Raw genomic sequence first — 2459 nt, 5'->3', positions numbered from 1 at the left:
ACGGCCAGTTCTCATCCTGGGCGGGATGGTGAGCCCGGTCAGAGGACAGCTACAGGCAGCTGTCCACCATGTTGGGGACAGGGGCCTTTGTTCTGAACCTCGATGGTCCAAGTGACTCCTCCTAAGGGTGCCAGGGAACCTGGATGTGCCACCAAACGGGACTCAGCGTCAGGGCAGGCATGTGGACGTTGGGGCGCTGTTCTCAAATTGGAACATGACCCCCACCTTCTGTCTGCTCGGAGAGCTCCTGCACACAGCTGTGCTCGGGGCAGTGGAGCCTACTCCTGCTCTAGAGCTGAGGTGCTGAGCGGACAGGGCTGGGGCCACCCCGTGAAGAGAAGTGTCCGGCACAAGTGAATAAACGGGCCAGCTTGAGGCCACGAGTGGACAGCAAGGCCGTGGAACCCAGACCCAGGGGCCTGCAGCAGTGCAGGGGCTGCATGTGGGGAGCACCTGGGGAGCCTGCAGAGCACTGTGGATCCCACCAACTCACGCTGTATGCATCAGAAAGTGCTCGCAACGCACGGCTTTCTTCCCGTCGGGAAAGAGAAACAATGCACAAAGTACACATCGATTCTTAACTGTTTTAAGGGGTAGGGCAGTGGAGGCAGTTCCCACAGCTAACTAAGCCAGCATCCCTGAGCGGGGCTCTTCCGCTGGGTTTTGTTCCCTGAAACATGCCTTCAAAGATTCTTAGACCACGTTCACTCCCGCTGTGCCTGCCCTGGGAGGGAAACTCATTTGGACAAATGAGAACCCTTTTGAAACAAAGATACACACTGGCTAAGCTCCGTGATTAAGCATTTAAGATGTTCTCGTGTAAAAATCCATGGCCACTTGGGGGGAAAAGCACAGAGACTATTATGAGAATTTTACAAAGCATCACCTGAAGAGAGGTACCTTTAATATTTGGTGATGCTCATGGATGATTTGGGGGAGACGGGGGAGGTTATCTATTTCAGTGCCTGTATTTTAAAATTGGACTGAAATGGTATGGTATCTGCTTCTGTCATAAAAGTCTACAAACGTATCCTGCAGATCACACAGGCTTCCTTCCCCTTGTGCTGGAGCTTGAATTCTGAGCACCCATTTGTGGATGGCAGTGACGGCCACAAAGGTTAAGCCTCTGCCGGATTCCTCAGGATCACTGACCAAGGACATCTATCATCTTGCCCTCGGGCAGAGTGCCCTGGAAAGTGGGTCACCTCTACCCCTCTGCAGGCCTCCAGACAGCCCAGGGAGGGCGGTCTCTCCTCGGGGCTGCCAGGCTGGGCCTTAGGACTGGCGCTTGCACAGTCATGAGTGATAACTGCCTTGGTTGGGTGCCCCAGGACCAAGCTAGTAAGTTCTTATTGGACATGCTGCGCTCCTGATTCCGCAGCCCCCTGTGACAGACCTGCCATCCAGCATGGATCTGTGGTGCTCGCTGGTCCCATGCGGACTCCCCAGAGGCCATCATGACTTTGTGCTGATGGCCTCCCCCCTGCGGGTGATGAGTCTGTTTCTGTGTTGTCACTGTCCCATGTAAGACGTGGTGGGAAATGCCCTTCATAAATGATAGGTTTGAGTTTGGGGGTTCTTTTTGTAACTGAAGACGCCCTCCCATCTCTTTGTAAACAACCAGGCCCCGGGGCCACCAGCTGATGCAGAAGCAAAGACGCCCCGCGGAGGACACAGTCCTGGTGGCACAGAAATTAAAGCACCCAGCTGCCAACCCAAAGGCCAGTCATTTGAGTCCACCAGCTGCTCCTGGGGAGACGGAGGAGGCCGCCGGCTTCAGTAAATATGACAGCCCTACGGGGCAGCTCCTCTCCGTCCAGCACAACTGCTGTGCATCGGAAGGGACTTTCGGGCAGTGCCTTGGGGAGGGCAGGGCACTCACTGCACATAACTACTCCCCTGTTTCAGGACATGGCAGGCTGGGGGGAGCCCTCATTTTCCATGGCCACAGATAACTGTGTTACACCCAGTCTGGGCATACTGCCCTTGGAAGGTTGACCAGAACAGGGATCGCAGGGTAAAGGGCGCACACACTCTAACAGATTTGGAAGGAATGCTGGCCGAGGGTCTCAAGAGCATTTAAACCCATTATGCCGGGAGCCATTTAGCACGAGTGCATCCATCTGTCGCACTGCCCCCGGTCGGCAGTGAGTGCTACACGTTTAACGGGTAGGCTTTCACGTTTCGTAAACAGAAATACCAGAATGGAAGCCCCTGTTCCCTCCGCAGCAAACAAAGCTCAGTTGCTGCGAGACTCGTACTGGAACGCCAGCCGCTTACCCAGACACGCCGTAGTGCTTCCCACCACGTACACGGGCTTTGCGTCCCACTTGGCTCTCAGAGAGCTCTTCCAGGCTGGAAAACACAAGTCCTGCTTACCGAGCTGCACATCCCAGAGCTGCCCTTTGGACTCGGCTCAGGGTGGCTGGTCTGTGAACTTGCCAGCAAGCAGACAGCCC

General features: G+C 55.4%; 1 protein-coding gene across 1 annotated transcript in view; it reads right to left on the bottom strand.

Annotated features, from left to right (window-relative positions):
* UROS (uroporphyrinogen III synthase) overlaps positions 1-2459 on the bottom strand; it is a 15363-nt gene that overhangs the window by 4106 nt on the left and 8798 nt on the right. Inside the window, exon 4 of the mRNA XM_045291384.1 lies at positions 2262-2403. Coding sequence (XP_045147319.1) covers positions 2262-2403 — 142 coding nt within the window. The remainder of the gene's footprint in view (positions 1-2261; positions 2404-2459) is intronic.

The sequence above is a fragment of the Echinops telfairi genome, unplaced genomic scaffold (assembly GCF_000313985.2).
Source record: "Echinops telfairi isolate 266 unplaced genomic scaffold, ASM31398v2 ScPeMD7_70;HRSCAF=299, whole genome shotgun sequence".
NCBI lineage: Eukaryota > Metazoa > Chordata > Mammalia > Afrosoricida > Tenrecidae > Echinops > Echinops telfairi.
The sequence above is the reverse complement of the archived record's forward strand: the minus strand, read 5'-3'. Positions and strand labels throughout refer to the sequence as shown.